A 19,940-nucleotide genomic window follows, 5' to 3' on the forward strand; every position below is an offset into this window, starting at 1 on the left:
TTCTTTCTGCCCTCTGACCAAGCATTACCTGTTGAAACATTGAGCTGTGAGGTGAAAGGTCACACTAATAGCCTCACTCCATCTTCCCTCTCCTGCTCGATTTCCTCCATCTCTGTCCCATCACACACTCTCACACTTTCTTTTCCTCTATGTTCTCCCTCCTCCTTTTCCTCCTTCTGTGAAACTTTGGCCTATTGATGTGGATGGAGGAGAGGTCATTAGTTGATCCATGCTGTCACAGCTATCAGACCCATACACGGATAGCAGCGGGTAATCACCCTAAGTACATACCAGCAGAAGCCGAAAGCCTTTATGTACACCAAGGGACGTCGGTGCCGTTTTTCAGCAGTGTTCCACAAGGGATTCCTTCATTAATGCTATTGATCAGCGCATTTAGTAGATTGGCTTTATGACAATCTCTTCCTTGTAGGGAAACATGGCATCAAGACGTCTGGTATATGAAGAGCAGCTACTAAAGTGTGAGACTTATAGAGACACGTGGAGATGATCAATGCTTCCCATGGACACAAGAACAGAACCTTTAACATCCAGTCAATTTCTTATATATTTAGAATCCTGGCTCAAAGTCCCTATAACCACATACTGGCAAATGTGTGTCTATTATACACGTATGCTTGGAAAACTAAGGTGATGACAGCTTAATGCTAAAACATCAATTTATGGAAGTCATTGCTACGGCAAAGACTGTCTTCAATACATCGTCTGACCACCACTCTGCGACGTATTACCACGAAGCAACTAAAAGGTTTTTCTTTTCTAGAGGTCAAGCCATCGATGGTGTTGAATGAAGAACAGCACTCACATCCAAGGCTTTTATTTAGCCTGCAGATGGCATTTCAGGGAACAGCATCAAAATCACATCAATATTTTTTCCACACAAACAGCAGCCAGAGTAGCTCAATATCCAGAAACAGTATGTTAAAGAAAAAAAAAGTACTTTCACTTGATTCATTGTAACGGGTTGGTTTATAACATTAGTTTGTACTTTATACACAAATTAGAGTTACTGTGTGGTACTTTTTATGATTAGAGTCTCCCTTTCCCACAATATCACACAAATTATACTTTAAATACAACACTGCTGATATGCACAAGTGTTTCTAAAAGTAAAACTTCCTTCACCCCCATAATTGTCGCCAATTACCACGCTCATGTTTTTTCATAACTTAAAGGTGATATGTCACGCAAAACTTTCTTTGGAAAAACATCTTGAAAGTGCATCTTGCAAATACTGCTGCCTTTTATTTATTTATTTTATTTTTTACAGAATACATTAAAAAGATTGCTGCTAAACTTACGCTCACGCCACTTCAAAAGAATAAGCACAGCAAAGCAGAGAAAAGGGTCAAATTTCAGGGTAACACTATATACACACACTGATTTTAAAAAGAGCTCGCTATTCTTCTGACAGGTGAGCATAAAGAAAGGATGACTTTTTTATAGGATTTTTAATCACTAAAGGGTAAAATAAACTTCTACAAGTACCTTTTTTTGTTTGTTTTTTTAATTTGGGTCAATGTGCCTGCAGGATTTTACACCCTTGCCTGCATCGCACACATTACATCCTGCAAACACCTTCTTTCCTGTGTGACAACAGCAGGACTCTGCTCGCCTGGTTCCCACCTCCAGTCTAACTCCACTACCTGTCCCTCGCTGCTAGGCATGCACTCAGTTTGGGTCAAAAAGCCACATGCACAGAAAGCATTTGTGCACGAGCCTTAATTTTCACCCCAGCGTGTGGATCCCACACCCGGTGGCACTTTTCAATTAGACAGAACGGAAAGGCAAAAGCTGGGTGTGATGCTAACGACCTTTGTGGCAAAACCCTGACTGTCGCTGTCACAGTATGCACATGCAGGAGATTTTACTTGGCTCCATATTTCCTTCTTGCATATTTCCTCTTTCCTTCTTTCTTTCCTACTTTTTTGTGTAAATGAGACGGCTACTTTACTTGGTAGATCTCTATCCCTTCACCTTTAGAGGGCAAAACACGGGCATGGATGGAAGGATAGCATGAAAAAAAAGCAAAAAGTAGAGTGAAGAACTCATCTACTTTGAGCATGGAGTCAAGCAGAGTGCTTTATGTTCACCACCTGCTGACTGCAGATACAGCTTTTTGGCCATGATGTGTTCATGCACGTGTGAAGCTAACGCTGACAGCATCACAGAGCTGCATGGCTTACTGAAACAATCCAAGAATGGGACTACCTGGAACTATTGATCAGCTGAATTGCACACCAAGCAGACAGTCCTGAATGACAGCCCAAAATACTACAGGCAAGATCACAGCAAAAGTGTCCACATGATCAATGTAATGGCACTATACTAGCTTAATAGCACCTGTCTCCTGTGTGAGCATGTCTCTGCTGTTGCCATGATTATGATTCCTATAATTTCATTCAATTGCACCAATTACCCCAGAGACTCAAGGCCTTTTCCTCGTGTTTCAGAAGAAAGGCAGCCTGTGAATATTGGGTGTAGACTAGAGAGCCAGGTTTCTGATCAATACTTAAGGTAAGGTGAGATAAGGCATCTGAGGAGCATTGCAGCTATTTGCTCTTTTTTTTTAACAGTACACAGAGAGCACGACAACAACAATCATGGCTTGGCAGAAATATGGAGTTTACATTTTCACTGAATTGACTTGCTGCCATCTGCAATAACTCGCAATCACAGTCAGATCTTAATTCTTGAGCAGCAAAACCATTCCATCCCATTTACCTCTGTGTCTCGATTCATTTATAGAGGCGCAGGCAGCGTAATGCAGTGGAGCATCAGAGGAGAGTGCTTGATTTGGTTAGAGAGTTCCTTTGTTTGTCTTTTAAGAGATGGAATGCCTCAGAGTTTTGTCTGTAATCACCGTTTGCTCCAAAGGGGAATGCACAGCTCACATCAGTGGGTAGAAGCAGCTGCAGAGGTTCTGCGCGAGCGTGTAGTTCTTTTTAGTTTGTAGGTAATGCACTAAGTGCGCTGCACCATATCCCAAACTCCACACCTCTGGCCTTCATGATTCAGAAATTTAGCAGGTTAGATGCACTCAAAATCAAGTTGTCAGTCAAGCCCTGGCGGCTGTATGCTTGCTGACCTTGCTGAGCCAATCTCGATATCTGTCCCCTAACCACAACTGTCACATCTCACGCACCAGGCAATATGTCTGAGCCCCATATGAAATAACAAGCAGAAGAAGATGGAGCAAAAACAGCTATTCTCTGTCTAACCCGCAGACATTTACCATCAACACCGATGAATGCACTTCACTGTGACAGCTTCACACGTGTTTTCACAACACTATGCGTTGCCTTCATTTAAATTAAAGTAGGTAGCTGTTGTCTGCATGGCAGATGAATTTACGTGTGTAAGATTATGTCAGGAATATTTATGCTATTTGCCTCCAAAGTAAATAACGACACTGCTGACATTAAATCATGTCCAAGGTCATGAAGGGCCGTGGATAACAGTAAGCCATCGGCACTTATTTATGGACAAATCAGAGAGGACAGTGAAGCATCACTTCTTTTTACAGAATTAAAATGACATGAAATCTCTACCCTGGCTTTTTGTATTCTTACAGATGCTCACCCATTATTATGGATTGTGATTAGAGTGTGACGTCAGTCTTATCCTGTTTTTTGCCATCCAGGATCTGACTACCTCACTACACTTCAGGCGTTAACCCCCCACGAAATCAGCATGTACAAGGGAGAAAACTAGACACGGTTTTGCACTGGGAACCATCAGCTGTGATGACTGTTAACAAGTTGATCTTCTAAGTCATCAGTACAGAGCAGTCATTTCTACATGCTTACATGAGCACTCAACACTATAGTTCACAGTTCTGACGTTAGTGTTTTGACAAAAGTGGTCACAGACTGACAGACGTTTAAACATGAACCACTGCACTCAGTTCCTCAGCGACAGAGTGAGCAATCAGGAACAGTTTCCAATTACGACGCCCACTCACAACTCTAAAATAATATTCATGGGGCTGTCGGGGCAAATGAAAAAAAAGAAGAAGATAAATGCATCATCTATCAACATGTCTTCAACATAACAACAAGTTTCAAAATCAAGAGGGAATTGGGATTTCCCAAGTGTAAAGACAGGAGACTTGTCCAAGAAGAAATGCTCAGAAAAAAAACAAACATTTTCAGCTTGCGTATGAAAGGATTTTGGCTGGACAGATATTTTCCACTTGTATTGTATTTTTTTATTATTATTAATATTAATAAAATAAATAATCTAAGAAGATGCATTATATGGACAAAAGCACATTACACCTACAGAAGCTGCTCTACCATGGAAACACATACCTCGAAGCTCCTAGCACACTTTTGTGCTGATGATAAGGCCAGAGGAGGTTTGTAACTGGCAACTTTTATGCACTATGAACTTGAGCACTCAGTGACCCCGCTCTCTAACATTACCAGGTCTGCAAATTTGTGGCAGTTACAGGGTGATTGGGGAATATCTGATTTTATAAAGCTGTAGCAATGGAACAGAAAACAGCTGAATTCAAAGAGGCGTGGCCTAATACTTTTGTCCATATGGTGTATGCTGTAGGTTTTAAGTATCCAATATGGTGCAACATACAATATGGGGTGTCGTTCAAGGACAATGTGTGACTGTGATTCATTATTATCAGGATGTCCAAAAAACTCGCTGAAAAGCCTTCAGTTAATCCAAAACGCTGCAGCAAGAGTCCTGACAGGGACTAGAAAGAGAGAGCAGATTTCTCCTGTATTAGTTTCTCTTCATTGGCTTCCTGTTAAATTCAGAATTGAATTCAAAATCCTGCTCCTCACATACAAGGTCTTAAATAATCAGGCCCCATCTTATCTTAATGACCTTGTAGTACCATATCACCCTATTAGAGCACTTCGCTCTCGCTCTGCAGGCCTACTTGTTGTTCCTAGAGTATTTAAAAGTAGAATGGGAGGCAGAGCCTTCAGTTTTCAGGCCCCTCTTCTGTGGAAACAGCTTCCAGTTTGGATTCGGGAGACAGACACTATCTCTACTTTTAAGATTAGGCTTAAAACTTTCCTTTTTGCTAAAGCATATAGTTAGGGCTGGACCAGGTGACCCTGAATCCTCCCTTAGTTATGCTGCAATAGGTGTAGACTGCTGGGGGATTCCCATGATGCATTGAGTTTTTCCTTTTCAGTCACCTTTCTCACTCACTATGTGTTAATAGACCTCTCTGCGTTCAATCACACTTGTTATTATCTCTGGCTCTCTTCCACAGCATGTCTTTTATCCTGTTTTCCTTATCTCACCCCATCCAGTCGTAGCAGATGGCCCCGCCCCTCCCTGAGTCTGGTTCTACCAGAGGTTTCTTCCTGTTAAAAGGGAGTTTTTCCTTCCCACTGTTACCAAAGTGCTTGCTCATAGGGGGTCATATGATTGTTGGGTTTTTTTCTGTATGTATTATTGTAGGCTCTACCTTACAATATAAAGCGCCTTGAGGCGACTGTTTTTGTGATTTGGCGCTGTATAAATAAAATTAAATTGATTTGAATTGAACTATGAAATATGGAGTACCATATTTATTGTAGCACTTCTTCGGAGCTACATGTCTTTTCACAGCAGCTGTGTTGTGTTGCAAAAATAAATAGGAATAAATGTTACTGCGCAGTAGACTTAAATAACAGAATTTTGTCAGTTTAAAAGATGAAGACATGTCAGAGAAAGTAGACATGGGTTAACGAGGACGTGACTCAGAGGCAGCCCGAAGACACAGAAGAAAAGGAAATGGCATATTCTTGCAGCGAGACAAGCCGAGTCAAAGATCTGAGACTCAGCTGAGCTTTAGCTGTGATAACTTACTGCTTTAGCACCTACTCCGCCCCCACCTCGAAAAATTTTCCACTTGGCTCATTTGACTCCCACTCTTCAGAATGAGATGAGAGCTACACACCCTTGAGGTTTCAATCGCCCAAAAAAAAAAAAAAACATTTCCATCAGTGCCCCCACAGTTTTGCTTCTCATGATCAGAGCAGTGTTCTGAAAAACCTGCACTGGAAAAGCCAGTGGAATAAATAAGTCAAAGTAAGAGAAAAACCCAACCAATTTGAAAACATCTGATTGGGGCTGGAGGAGAAAAGCATGATGAAAGAGTGGAAAAAAAGAAAGAAGAGGAGACAGAGGGAGCGAGAGTGTCAGGGGCAAGCCCTATTGATCTGAAAGCTTAATTAACCATCAGATGCTTCTGACACAGTCTCTGATCTTCTATGATCAGTGGCAGTGTGGCACCACTCTTGGGGTGGGGATGGTGGGGAGGTTATAGAAAAGAAACAGGAGAATGACTGAGAGAAGGGCAGAAAGGAAGAAAGAGTAGATCAGTGATAGATTACAAATTCACTTTGCAGAGTGTACAGAAGGATGACGGGGTGATAGGTGACAAAGGAGAAAGACTAAAGACAAAGAGATCATGAGGAGACAGTTGATTGGGCAAGGAGGAGACAAAAGGGCAAGAAGCATAATATGGATAAAGAAGATAATGTGAGGGAAAAGCGAGTTAAGGAAGGTGAGAGTGAAAAAGAGATGTAAAAAGGAATGAAGGATGAAAAATGCTGTAGATACATTTGCCTAAACTTCATCATTTCCCAGAATAACGCCCTCCCCACACTGATGCAGTCACCTTCAGCTTCTGCACGCACGCATATGAGAAAGGTCTGCTGATACTGAGATGACAGCAGTGATTACTCGAGGATTGAATTGCCAATTCTAATACATCTGAAGAGCCGAGATCTCAGCCTGGTGATGTCATCTGGGCAGAATGGAAATTGACCCAAGTGAAACCAGTCAGGAGCGAAGTGAAGGTGGGGAGGATTGAGTCTGACATTAATCCCTGGGAGGTTTAAAGAGTGAAACAGCACACCTTGGAATGTGATGTGGGGGGTGAGGGTGTGAAGGCGATGCATTTCAGAGGTGCTTTGGCTAATGTTAAAATTGATCTGGGCATGTCAGAAAATACATTCAGTGTACATGAGGTTAACAACTCAACCTGAGTTCCCATCAGGGTATATCAGGAGAGCTTGGCCAAAAAATAAATCCAATTTGTGGAGTAATTTCTATCTAGCAGAAGGTGAAAGAGACATAAAGGTGAAGAAAGGGAAAATGAAATAAACGTGTTGACATGTTACACTCACCAATGCGTCCGATCGTATTAGCTCGTGGAGTGGAGACGCTGTCTGGGCCCTCTGTGGTTTCATAGAGAGAGTTGGAGATCCGTCGTTCATGGCTCTCCAGAATAGAGTTAAGAGGGTGCTCCAAAAATGAAGGGCTGCCAGGGACTTCCTACATGCACCGGGGAGAAAAGACTTGCTTACAACTCATCAGACAGACAAACAATCACACTGCCTAATCTAAACTAGTAACGTGCAGATTTAGGTTTCAAATACATTCTAAATCTGTGACTTTTTTGGATCATGTATTGTATTTACAGTATTCGTAAACTGAAAAAAGAAACTGAGTCAAATTAGTATTTTTTTTTTGTTGTTGTTGCTTTTTCTCATCAAATACAGGGCAACATGCTAACAAGCGTGAACAATCAAATGCTGCAATGCTAAGATGTGACAAAGAAGGAGCTACCAATCACCATCTTAGTTTTAACCAGTTTTGGGTGTAACACATTCAAAGTAACTCTTAACTGTAATGTAACATGTTACTGTACTAAACTGAGTAATTAAATTCATCATAGTAGTTACAATTATGTCATTACTTGAGTTACAAAGGTTCTTCGGTTATCTGTACACCACAAATAGAAAGAAAAAAATTTTTTTTCTTCCTGCGCACTTATGCTACAATCAGTTAACACAACTTCAGCACTTTGCGATCATCTGCACAGACAGCATGCTAACGCTAAGCTAGCCCAGAATCCGGAATTTTGTGTTTGCACGTGGAACTATAGCATATGGTTTATGTTACATGACAACATGTTTCAAGTCGTTTTACAGAGTAACGCTAAAGTAATGCAACAAGTGATTTAACAAAGTACTTTTTCCATCAAGTAAATAAATACTCTACTGAATAACTTTTAAGAAAAGCAACAGATAATGTGTAAAATATTACTTTTGAGCAATGACCCCAACATTGGTTTTAGCATATCAGTGTTCGCTAACTAGCTAACTAGGATTAGCACGAAACACAAAGTGCTATGTAGCTATGTAATACTTCTGCAGGTATTTTGTCATTAGCAAACTCTGATAAGCACTAAAAATTTTTATTTGATATTGATGCTAAGATCACCACTCACATTTATCATAGAAAGATATTTCATTACATAAAAACAGAAGGAACAACTTGTACTTTTAAACAATACATTTTAATAAAGCTATAGGTCATTTTTTTTAACTATAGAAGAATGTAAAGTAAACTGAAAAAGATTTCCATTGTTGCAATGTTTAAATTGTGTCTGAAGCCAGTGCAGTGCTGCTGTTTACGACCAAATCCAATATAATTATTGCTACAGTATCAGCAGCCAAAGTGGGCATAGTGCCTTGCAATGCATGTGAGATAATACTCCACCAGTATTATTCTATTTCAGTTTGTGAATATAGGATTACAAGGTGATACACACATGGTGTTCACATAAAAATGGGTCAGTAGAATGGATCCCAGTGCTGTGCCACCAATACACCAAAAACATAGAACCGGTGCTTCAGTATCAATCTCAGGTTACATCTCGGTATTTTCTGCTTCAGCAGTGTGAAACGGGTCGTGCAGTAGTCAGAGCTGGATAAAGCTCAATGGATTTCCCATAGGCCAATAGATAGCTCTCTCTAACAATGAGCCCTAGTAAATGGACCAGTGACATTTGCCACATGGTCAATGTGCTGCACTGGTGGTTATTGAGCCCACTCACAGTCAGTGTATGTCAGTCTTGACAGCTGAACATGGTTAGTGGCTCGTCTGGGACCAGTGTACACAGATATTATTGAGTATTCAAGAGCCAACAGCCTGTCAAACGTGGTATTTTGGATAGAAACAACCAAACCAAGAGTTTGGGAGTAGATAGGGAAAAATAAAAAGCAGATAGAAGAAAATAAAACCTGGGTATTAACCTAATTTCTCACAGTTCTTTATAGCAGCTTGTGGGCAGCCAGGGGAATCCACTGGAAAAGAACTCTCTGTACAGGACCTATTACAGATAGCTCCCTTGCAGCTAGACAGTCCAGCATGGCTCAACTCTATACTCTAAAGCACGCTTTAAACCAAGAGGCCCCAGCTAATATTGATGTCTCACAACACTCTGCTGGCTCCCGGCCAAGAAAAAGGGGAGTAAAAATGTAACAACAAGAGCAGCAGGGAGACAGAGGAGCAGGATGGAGACGAGGGGGAGAGAAAAGAAGAGGATGTGCTGCTGAGGCTTTTGTGAACAAATGACAGGTTTTACAAAAAAAAAAAAAAAGGGGAGAATTATTGGGTGTGGGAGCTGCGGCCCTGGTGAATTGTGGGTGCAGTAAAAATCACATCCTTGCGGGAGCTGTGCGTCCTGGGAGATGCATACCGGGGTAGAAGGACTTATCGGCTGTTTAATATAAATGAGAGGTTTAATGAGGTTGAAAGCACAAGACTTTATCGGGACAGCGTGTTGATAAGAGAAGATGTCGGAGTGAAGCGTGCACGAGTGCGCGTGAAACAGGGGTGGGGGGGCTGGGTCAACGCAATTACAATCAGAGCCGCGGCCACTGCCAGCCTTTTAATAAAAAGCACGTCCCTAGATGATTCAGACTCAATAAGGTTCAAATTGTTGAAATGAAGATTTATTTAACTCGCTTTTTCTCCTTTATTCAGCCTGCACTCTGCACTTTTTAATCTGTCTCAGATCAGCCAGAGACTTGTCATGAGCTTGACAGAATTAAGATGGAAGGTTTTGGGTAAGAGGTAGGTGGAAATATGTGGAAAGATTGGAACAGAGAGAGCAGCTAAGGACCAAAGTGATATGAAAACTATGTACAGAAGGCACTGAGTGGAATAGATCTCAGAAGGAATACCAAGTCCCCTCTATCTCTAAGAGTCGGACAGGTTTATGTGAAATGTATTTACTGGCTTCTATGGCAAACAGACATTGGAATAAACATAACACAAAGTCAAAATTGCAGCAATTTAATCTTTGTGTATTCAGTATTAATTAAATCCGCTTCTGTGCATGCTAATGCTTTAGCCCCGGCTGCCTCTGCTAACACACTTGTGAATATTTAGCGGTGCAGGTTTCTACGAAAACCTGTGACACGTTCATGCACAGTTTGCCACCAACTAATATTCAGTTGTCAAGATATCCTGTTGTGATGGGCAATTCTGGAAACATTCTGATAATGAAATGGAGAAAGAAAACTGCTTTGTGATATAACAGCAAGCCGATTTATTCTAACATCAATTGGGCAACTTGGCGAAGACGCAGATTTCTTTATTTTAATTTTTGGGGGGGTTTGTTTTTTCTAAAGGTGTGCTTGCTCCTTTAAGTCTTTCAGTGATGTTTAGCCCTTTCTTACCACCGGGTCTCATCATATTATCACGTTTTTAATGTGTTTTAATCTAGTCATTTTCAGAGTGGATTATCGTGTTGACAGAGGGAGAGGGCAGAGCTCTGCGACTTACACTGAGATCGGGAGCTGCTCCCCTCCCGCTGGACTCGCTAAACATGCATGTGCAGTTGTGTGTTCAAGGCAATGCTTTAATGTGCAGTGCACTTGCATATCTGCGTGTGTGTGTGTGTCTGTGTGTTCTAAATACATCTGTGGGAAGTGCAGACTTGTGCACAAATGTTGTTTTTTTTGCCTGCACATCAGCATCTCCCTGACCTTGAGTACTCAGTAAGGGAGAAGAAGCAGTGTGTTGACAGGCATGGTCTTAAGCTGTCAACCAAGGCTAATAATGTCTAGTCCATGGCCATTTCCTGGCCTTCTATCCTGGTCTCAGCCTGTTGCCGGGGCCCTAATCCAGTCAACCTCCACCATAATGCTGTAATTACAATTCTTAAGCTGCTGCATCCTGCCCCCGGCACAACTCACCTCTCTGCTGGCTAGATATACCCCACTTTCATTAGCTTCTCACATCCACCTAGAGCCTTAACCTAATGCCTGTGCCTCCCAAAGTGGACTCGCAAGTCTTTTAGGACTTCTTAGCAAAACTTCAATTTCACCAAAGTATGACACAGATAGAAAACCAGCACAGCAGTGAGGTATGTGCTCAGGTTTAACTGTTAAGCCACTGCTCTGTCTCCAACTGCAACATAATAAAGGTCTTGTCTTGTTGCCTAGCGAACCATCTATCTACAGGCTGCACTCAAATACTTTGAGACTTTAAAGCTCTTTCCTCTCACACTGGATGCAGCAAGAATACAGGAGAATACATGTCGTGGTTTTCTGTTACATATATTTCAAGCATGTATGGAAGTTGTGCAGTGCCTGCGAGTGCTGTCCACTTTTAATGCTGTATGAAAGCAGTTACAGCAAAAGTTTCATAGTAAAACAAAGTAGTTTTGTACTTGAAAAACAAATAGGCCCTTTTCACATTAGCTGTTTTGTCATGCAGTCATTGGAGGGTAAACACAGGTGTAATTATTAACATTAATTAGATCGGCAGAGGCCAAGGCCCTGGTGCTGTGATGGCTCACTGGAATGGTTAGGAAACAATAAATAAAACAGCGTTAATTAACTGGATTGTTTACATTAATGTTTACCGTGTTAGGACGTGTCAGAATGGTCCTTCAGTGAACCAGCAAATTAGCAATAAAATAAATAAAATTGTGTCATAATAAGCTGTCAGTGTTTCTGGTGATGAAAATATAAATTGCAGGTTGGTACATGGAGGTTTTTAGCATTGTGTTTATACTACTTAAAGTACAGGCAACAAGTGTTCAGAGACTTAAATTTAACAATTAGCCTGAACACAATTTTTCTGATTGAAAGGTGTCAGAATACACAATGCATTGCAATTTGTTCCGTATGGGTGCCCATGCTGGGCCCTGTCGACCGCTGAAAGTGCCAACAAAGGTCACAAGATCTGGATCATGGAACAATAGAGCAATCGTGCTTTCTTTTATATCACGTGCAAACTCAGGTGTGTGTGATGCTTACTTGGAAAGCCAGTGGAGGCAATGTGATGTTCTGTGATGTTTTGGGCAATATTCTTCTGGGAAACCTTAGGTCCTACTATTTATTTGGATGTTACTTTGACACGTACCACTTACCTATGCAGACTGTGTACACCTTTTCATGCAAACAATATTCCCTAACGGCTGTGGCCTCTTTCAGCAGGATATTGTACGTTGTCACAAAACAAAAAGCATTTGACAACGAGTTTAAGGTGTTGACCTGGCCTATAAATTCGCCAATTCTCCATGACAAACTAGTCTACGGAGGGCCCACCCCACAACTTAAATCATCTGCTGCTAACATCTTGGTGAAGAAACCAGTTCATGCCTCGATGGGCCAGGGCTGTTTCGACAGCAAAAGGGGAATATTAGGCAGGTGCTGTCAACTCATCTGTCACAAGAAAAAGGTAGGGTTAGATGAAACTAAAGATATCTAGCTCACTAGCACTCCAACAGAAATGACAAAACATTCGTTAGCTTACATACTGTATTTACACTTAACATTCTCCTCACACACATTAATAACTTTTTTGTAGCTCTACGCTGAAAACCACATGATTACTCATACCAAGCAAATAGGCTTCCATTGACTTTTCTTTTATTCAACAGGATTTATAATTGCGGGTCACAACCGGTCTGCACATTTGTCAAGTTCAATAGCAGTTCAAGAATCTCATACATAACTCATACCCGAGCACTATGCTGTGAAGTGAAAGGCGTACATCTGTGTATTTGTATTTGCATACAGTTACATATGTTGCTCAACAATACTTGAGTTTTCAGAAACTAAGCACACACTTCACCTCCACAGTCCTCAGCCATGCCCAAGCAGCCCACTCAACCGCTAGATTCAATATATTATTCTCTCAATTGGTCCTATTGAGTTTCCCCTGCCGCTCCTAAATGAGTTAGTCCGTAGAGAGCAGGCCGGGAATGAGGGCCCGGCAGCGCTGGAATTGCATTTCTGCTGCTCTGTGATCCGCTTTTCTCAATTTAGTCACTGTGTCATTGCAAACTCCATCTCCCAGAGTGCACTGCTCTGTGCCCTCACTTTATCCCTTCCCATGAATCACTCCCATTTGCTATGACAACAGGTGAGCTCTAGTTCCTACATGTCACTATCTAACTTGAATTCAATCAGTCCATACGAGTGGCCAGAGGGTTGGTCAACACAAATTTCCCTCCCTTTCCTGCCTCTTTTGCGGGGCCAGAATCTCATTGTCTTAAGGTCTCTCCCAGCAGTGGTCAGCTCAATACTAATAAAACCATAATTTACTAGGCTGGGGCTCTGATTGATAGCTCTCTCAAGGCTCTATCGATCAGCCCTTCTCTCATCCGACTGAGCGTCTTTTGTTAGGACCAGCCACTTCCTTCCCCCTTGTCTCTTTGCATAAACCGTCTCTTAGTGACTAACAGCAATACTATTGGAATGGATTACAAACAGGCCTATTGGCATGCTGAGGACATTGTTTTGGTGCTCTTTCACTTACAGAATCAGCTGTTATATGTAGTCTCTTCACAGATTTAATTGAGTTACTATGGCTATGAGTCCTTATGACGCAACAATGTTAAGGTGAAAGCATGAAGTAAAGTCTGCGCCACATTCATCTCACTTCTGTGCCGTCTTCTATCTCTTATCAATAATAAAACAGTGTTTTTAGCTAGCCCATTACTGTCTCTGGCCACATTCTCCAAATAAAGACAAGAGTCATAGCAAACAAACCAATTTATGAAGAGGTGAGGTCATTCTTGCTGTTGCTCAGCAGAACCCTTTCATGAGAAAATTGCATTAATTGGATTCAAACCAATGTGCGTAAAACAGACAATGGCTGAATATACTGCCTCTTTTGTGTATTTGCCATGCGTGCTTCCCTTCTTTGGATACAACTGAATAAAAGAAGTTGTGAAAAGATCCAAATTCGTGCAAATAATAAAGATCTCTTACAAAAATACAAGCAGCCTAATAACATGCCCTTAAACTACCAACATTATTAGCATGTTAGAGGTCAAAGAATCTAAGCGACCTCTGTAGGTGTAGCTGCAAGGCTAAACCTGGGCCCTATTTGAACAGAAGTGCTGATCAATAGAGCACAAACACAATCTGACATCCAAGATTAGTATGCAATGGTTGCATAATATGCAAGTATGCCAACAGAGGACAACTCATGATGAGCACTCATGATGTAAAAAAGAAACATAAAGAAAAAACCCAAGAGAAGTTTGTCTAAATGAATGTTGACAAGTCACAGTGCACCCGGGAGAATGTTGTTTGGACTGACGAAGCCAAATTTTAGTGTTTTAGTCACGCCTCAGCTCCGTTTCTAAAACAACGTTCCCATTTCACCCATGCCATTTCCATTTTATTACATTTCTAAACATAATAGAATATCTGGAAAAAAAAACCACATGCCTGCTCTGTTTAATATAGCACGTTTAATATGGTGGTTGCCAGTTTTGTATTAATCACGTCTGGTGGAAAACCCCCACCCACCCTCCCACCCCTCCCCACACTACTCGCATTGCCCTTTCATCATTACGCATCATTCTGCTATAAAGCCTGCCACATTTCTTCCATTTAAGCGCTGATGTTGATTAGCTGTCATGCATGTCAGGATGTCAGTGTAGTAAATGTTGGGATTACTCATGGTTCATTTGTCGAGGAACAGCAAAAAACAGAATGTTGCTGTATACGAGGTGAAATGTTAATGGCTCAAGAAACGGGGAACACGGGAAACCAGAAAAGCATTTCTCAGGAACCTAAATGCACTCGGCCAGACACTGCAGCAATTGTCCCACACGGTATATACGCAACCAGAGGTGCAAGACTGTAAAGTGTATGAAGAGGTCAAAATATAGGGAATGCTTTACATAAACCTTTATATTTATATCTATGCAGTGTTGACAGAAAGGCACTAAAGACAGCTAGAAATATTTTTATTATGTCTCCTGAATTCTGTGATCGAGCTCCACAATGTAAAAATAGCACATTCTGATTTTCAACTCAGCCTGCAGATGCAAAGAATGAGCAAAGTCTTACCCGACAAACATAGAAAACAAAGGCACAAATGATTTTGTGGTGAAGTATCTTGTAGAAGAATGTTTTTGTTTAATGCAGCGCTTTACCAGCAAATTGTCATAAACCTGTCACGAAGGATTGGTGGAAAAAAACAAAACAACGCGACTGCCAGTCTGTCAAAAAAAAAAAAAAAAGCCCATGTCTGCAGGAGATCTCAGTCATAAATAACATCACAAATGCACAGAGAGGCATAATATGTCATGTGATGAATTACAAATCAGTGAAACTAAACCAATCCGCATGCATGCTTATCATCAGCCTGTCAGCTTTTAGACACCTGTGTGATAAATATCTTAGAAATATCATGATGTGCAAAGGCTGTTGGAACACACAGAAACAGACATTTACCTCTAAGTTAACTTTCTTAAACACAATATTTGAGTTTGTGCATGTTGGACATTATATAGCACTAAACTACAACAACAGTCACCTCAAGGCACTTTAAAGTAAAAAAACAACATATACATAGAAAACCCCAACCATCAGACAAGAACCTATGAGCAACCACCTTGGGGACAGTGGGAAGGAAAAAACCCCTTTTAACAGGAAGAAGCCTCTGGCAGAACCAGGCTCAGTCAGGGAGAAAGGACAGAAGACACACTATGGAAGAGAGCCAGAGGTTAACAATAACTAATGATTAAATGCAGAGTGGCCTATAAACACAGAGTGTACTGTCAAGACTTAAGTGAAGAAGAAGCATTCATTGCATCATGGGAAGTCCCCAGCACCTTAGATCTTTTGCAGCGTAACTAAGGGAGGATTCCTGATCCAGCCCTAACTCTAAGCTTTATTAAAAATAAAAGTTTTAAGTCTAATCTTACAAGCAGAGAGGATGTCTGTCTCCTGAATCCAATATGGGAGCTGGTTCCACAGAAGAGGAGCCTGAAAGCTGAAGGCTCTGCCTCCCATTCTACTTTTAATATCATAGCAACCCCAAGTAAACCAGCAGTCTGAGGGATAAGAGCTCTACTGCGGTGATATGGTACTATGAGGTCTTTAAGATAAGATGGGGCCTGATTGATTCACTGGCATTACATGAAGTCTCCACACATTAGTTAAGATTGGACTTTTCTAATAAACCTTTTTATGTAAAGGAATTCTGACTGCGTTTAATAACAAACAGAGGTCTTTTTTGCCTGCTCCCATATTAATCAGTTTCTTTCAAGAGGAGGGCAGCTGATGGTAAATGGCCTGTATTTATATAGCGCTTTACTAGTCCCTAAGGACCCCAAAGCGCTTTACATATCCAGTCATCCACCCAGTCACACACTGGTGATGGCAGCTACATTGTAGCCACAGCCACCCTGGGGCGCACTGACAGAGGCGAGGCTGCCGGACACTGGCGCCACCGGGCCCTCTGACCACCACCAGTAGGCAACGGGTGAAGTATCTTGCCCAAGGACACAACGACCGAGACTGTCCGAGCCGGGGCTCGAACCGGCAACCTTCCGATTACAAGGCGAACGCCCAACTCTTGAGCCACGATCGCCCCACTGATAAACTGAGGAACTTAACATGACATTCAATATCACACACAAACCAACTATGGTAGGTCTGTATGTTAGCTGTGTGATAGCTACATATGGGACTTTTCATACTCCATTTATTTCTATTTCCATTTGTTCTATGTATGAGGCACACTTCTCAACTAAGTCTACTCCAAATTTCTACATTCGTGCTGAACAACGCTCGGCTTTCCTCATTTTCGTCAGGGAAATAACCTCCATGCAAATAGAAAACTGTAATTGCAGGTTTCTCCTATCTAGTCTATAATTGTGATATCATTAACTTTTCTATGGTGAACAACTAATTTAAAAAGCGCACGCTTGATTGTGCGTCAGACAAACGTGGCGATGGCGGGTCGTAATGAGACAACGGGACAGGGTTTGAATCAGACTGACAGAAAGTTGAAATCGCTCAGTCAAAGAAAGAGAGCAAACAGTGATCGCGGGAAAAGAAATTAGCGCACGAGACTGAGGTTTGCCACTCGGGCATCAGTCTGCGCGCTTAAAGACAGAGAACACTCGGCAAGAGTGGCTGAATAAAAATAATGGAACTGAAATGACTTTTCGAAAATTTAATTGCTTAAACACATGTGACGATATATTAACAGAACTCAGATATAGAAAGAGAAATTAAACAGTCTGAAGCAGAGATGCAATTACAATGTTTCAAACATATTGGCTGTGACCAATCTTACTGCTTGACTATCTGGGGCAGAATGGTGGTTTTTCAAACAGAGGCTATCTGTGAAGCCAGAACAGAAGGATTAATTGTTCTGGTTCAGAGTGGCGGTGCATAGTGTCTGCGTGTCTGTGTGTTTGGAGGCGCATGTGTTTGTGTGTGTACTGCAGTGACTATATTATAAATAACACACTTTCTTCCAACCTGTCTCTTCTGTCTGGTTGCTTGTTAAATTCATTATCTGCTGGCATTAGGATTCACTTCCAAGACACGCCATTCTGAAAACTTTCATCAACTCTTCTAACGTCGACCTTTTTACGTCCGACTCCCTGCTTTGTTGAGTCACTGCTGTTCTGTGACCTGGCTGACTGAGTGTTCCCGGGCAAATTGAGATTGGTGCTTTAAAACTTGGATGGTTGCAGTAAAGTGTCGACACTTGTCATATTTTGAATCAGGCAAATGGAGACCTTCCGGGTTTGTGCTACATTAAAAATAGCACCCACACAGAGCAGCCCCCTGCTTTGTTAGACATGAATATGACCTTAATCACGCTGAAGGTTTTTTTTCCTCTATTCCAAGGTTGGGGGGGGGGGATCTAATTTAACCCAAGGCACAGGCTACTCATCGCTGCTGCTTTAATGGCGGTAAGAATAGACCAGGTTCTCCTCAGACATGGGATTAATCATGGGCCATCAGCAGCATGAACCCGCCTGCTGAAACACTCGTCTTTGTCTTTGAAAGAATCTTTTTCTACATGGAACAAGCTCCAAGCCCTGCCACAAGAAAAAAAGGATTTCAGGAAGACCTTGGGCAATTTAATTGTGTGCATGTTTTAGATCTGCAACTGCCACACTGTGTTTCATATTTCCATTAAGGTGCTTCATGTTTGGGTCCTCATCAGTTAAAAGATTTTTGGCTACATTACATGAAGGAAAATGTGTCTGGTGTAGTTTTTTTGGCCCCCCAAGCAGCAATCCAAACAAGCTTAAGCCACTGCTGTGTTTTACCAAAAACTTCCCTCACTTCAGGCCAGTGGACAAAGCAAGGTGGTGATGAAATCAATACAATTTTCACAGACTGGGGTGGCCTGGATATAGTGCACCCACTGAAGCCCCCCGCTGCCTCAACCACCACTCTGATGCATTAGGCTGCGCTGTTCAGCTCCTCTCCCCTGCAGACAGTGATGGATCTGATTCATTTCAACGGTGGCCTCCAGTGCTCACTCCCATTCGGGCTGGGTGACAGTGGCAAACTGGCGCGGGCTCCCCGCATATCTGCTGGGCCGATACGGCTGAACATAGGGGGGGGGGGGGGGGGGGGGAACAGGCTGCAGCTGGGAGCCTGAGTCAAAATTTAACTTGCGCTTCTCTCACTTGAGGTTGAAATTCTTACACTTTACAAGCTTATCTTTTCTCCACTCAGAGTACATTAAAATAACCCTCCAGTGGCTTTAAGGCATCTATTCAAACCATGAAGCTCCCAGAAAACACTGCAGCGTATGGTTGCCAGTAATGGGACTTTGATAGATGGAATCTAAAATGTACCATTATATCTCCTTCTGGTTTAGTTTTCAGACACTCTTTGCTTCTTTGCAATGCTGTCACCGTGTTGTCTCATAGCAACTGATGTTTGAAATAAATACCGAGTGATATACAAACGTAACTTCTCTCTAAATAGATTAATGTACAAATAGAATTTTTCATCTTTCTGCCTACAGAGTGCTAGTTTAATAATAAAAAGTGTAAACACACACATACACACACACACACACACATATATAGCCATTTCTAATGACAGTAGCCCAGCTGTCTGCTTACTGTCAGTCTATCTACCTGTCTGCCTGCTGGTGAGAGATTAAAGACGACAGGAGAGTGACTGGACCGAAGCGATAGAACTCACTGAACCTTGGGGCTGAGGTTTCCCAGGAGGGACATGTGTCCTCTCTCTGTCTCGGTCAGAAGGCAGGGTGGAGAAAGAGCGGGGAGAAGGAGGGGCGGCAAATGGGGGGTGTGGTGGTGAGGAGAAATAAAGCCAGGCAAAGAGCAGGTTGTGTATATTGGACAGTGGCATGAACTGTAACGCTGCAGTAAAACAAATGCGGCGTCATTCAGATAAATTCAGCTGCAGTTTTCCCTGAAATGTCTAAAAATTTCCACCTGTTAAGACTATGGAGAACCACAGGCGGGAGCAAGGGAGGCGAAAACTGAACATGGAAACGAAAGGAAAACAACTGCACGAGGTAGGAGGGGCTGCTAGAGAATGCTTAGCGGATGAGGGGTTACCAGAGAGGGTGAAGGACAGGGGAAGGGGAGGGGAGCCTCAGCGTGAGACTCCAAACTGACACACAGCCACAGGACAGAGGCTCCAATTAGAGTCACAGCAACACTAATCAAACCTGATCTACAACCTCTGGCTGCAGGGCGAGTGAGCGTGCACGAGGCTGCGAATGCATTCACACATCATTCCACTACGCTGGGATACAGTCACACCACGCATTGCATTTCCCCCCTTTCACCACACTATGTGAATGACAGTTTTGTTGATGAAAAAAAAAAAAAAAAA

At 42.0% G+C, this 19,940-nt stretch overlaps 1 protein-coding gene across 2 annotated transcripts in view; it reads right to left on the minus strand.

Moving 5' to 3' along the window:
• Positions 1-19,940, minus strand: part of LOC101476097 (partitioning defective 3 homolog) — a 351,693-nt gene that overhangs the window by 145,572 nt on the left and 186,181 nt on the right. For both annotated transcript variants that reach the window (XM_076887953.1, XM_004568509.5), the window contains exon 15: positions 7,170-7,317. In XM_076887953.1, coding sequence (XP_076744068.1) covers positions 7,170-7,317 — 148 coding nt within the window. The remainder of the gene's footprint in view (positions 1-7,169; positions 7,318-19,940) is intronic.

This window comes from Maylandia zebra, linkage group LG9 (genome assembly GCF_041146795.1).
Source record: "Maylandia zebra isolate NMK-2024a linkage group LG9, Mzebra_GT3a, whole genome shotgun sequence".
In the NCBI taxonomy this organism is placed as follows: domain Eukaryota; kingdom Metazoa; phylum Chordata; class Actinopteri; order Cichliformes; family Cichlidae; genus Maylandia; species Maylandia zebra.